The sequence below is a fragment of the Buceros rhinoceros genome, unplaced genomic scaffold (genome assembly GCF_000710305.1).
Source record: "Buceros rhinoceros silvestris isolate BGI_N320 unplaced genomic scaffold, ASM71030v1 scaffold2120, whole genome shotgun sequence".
Lineage (NCBI taxonomy): Eukaryota > Metazoa > Chordata > Aves > Bucerotiformes > Bucerotidae > Buceros > Buceros rhinoceros.
In genome coordinates this window covers 46,697-47,780 of record NW_010388816.1, presented here as the reverse complement: position 1 = coordinate 47,780, position 1,084 = coordinate 46,697, and the positions used below count along the sequence as shown (strand labels likewise).

At 38.7% G+C, this 1,084-nt stretch overlaps 1 protein-coding gene across 1 annotated transcript in view; it reads right to left on the bottom strand.

Annotated features, from left to right (window-relative positions):
• The window catches only part of KIF21A (kinesin family member 21A), a gene marked incomplete at its 5' end in the record, with an annotated part of 49,194 nt that overhangs the window by 2,276 nt on the left and 45,834 nt on the right, over positions 1 to 1,084 (bottom strand). Inside the window, 1 exon segment of the mRNA XM_010131433.1 lies at positions 911 to 1,047. Within this exon segment, the coding sequence (XP_010129735.1) occupies positions 911 to 1,047 (137 nt within the window).

Here is a 1,084-nt window from a genome sequence, read left to right as displayed (position 1 = left end):
CCTGTGGTAGTAGTCGTTAATGTCTCCCCAGCCACTACTCTAGTTCATCTCAGCTTTGATGCTTCAAGAAATTAAATAATTCACAGATTACACAGGTTCTGTTTGGGAAAAAAAGTCTGCCACAGTTTTAACTGCACAACTAAGAATACAGCAAGTCCTTTCCCAGAAGTGCCTTATATGGAAAGGCCCAGAGAAAAAGGTCACAAAAAAATAACTTCCTGAGCAATAAAAAAAGGGAAAAATATGCATGAAAGTAAATATTTATTAAAATATTTATGAAAAATATTTATGAAAAATAAGCAAAGTCAAAGACAGGAGGAAAATGTTTTCTTCCAAAACAGTTTCTACCAGCTATGAGAGTTCCAGAGTGGCTGCACCATCCAGACAGGAATTTAGTGGCTAAAAAAAAAATATACCAAAATTTAGCCTCTTCCTGCCATACAATTCTTATGCCCACAAGGGATAGGCAGCAAGACCCACTTCAGAAGCAGACAATGTCATTAGCTCTACTTGAAGAATCAACCACAGCATGAAAACTCTATTCAAACTCTGCATGTAGCACAGCCAAAGATGTGCCAATTCCCACCTCTTCCCCCACTCTAAGGTTATCACTTTGCATTGCACATCATGTTGCAAATGTTACCATGGTTGGGTCCATCATACCACTCATCAAATGTTAGTGTTATTCTTCATAGTTACTTTTTCCCCTACAAAACGAGCCAAATAGTCCACCTTGAAATTTAAAATCTATAGATAATTACTGTAAATCCTTCTTCAGCTTATGCTGCAAAATGGATCATCACAATTTTCACTCTTTTTACAGCACTAAGCACAGATTAAGAATTTCACAATATCCCAAGTTGTCAAAGCAGCCTCTGTGGGCAGCACAGATGCATGGAGTTTGCCCAACCTTTAGATCCAGTGAAAAGAAGGTCATCAGTTGCATCAACACAAAGCACAGCCTTGGTATGTCCTTCAGCTGTATAGATACACTGAAGTGGGGATGATCGGATGCATTTTGAAGCAGGGAATGGGTTAATTATCCCCCTAAAGAAAAGATGAGAATGTGAGTTGGGCACAGTGA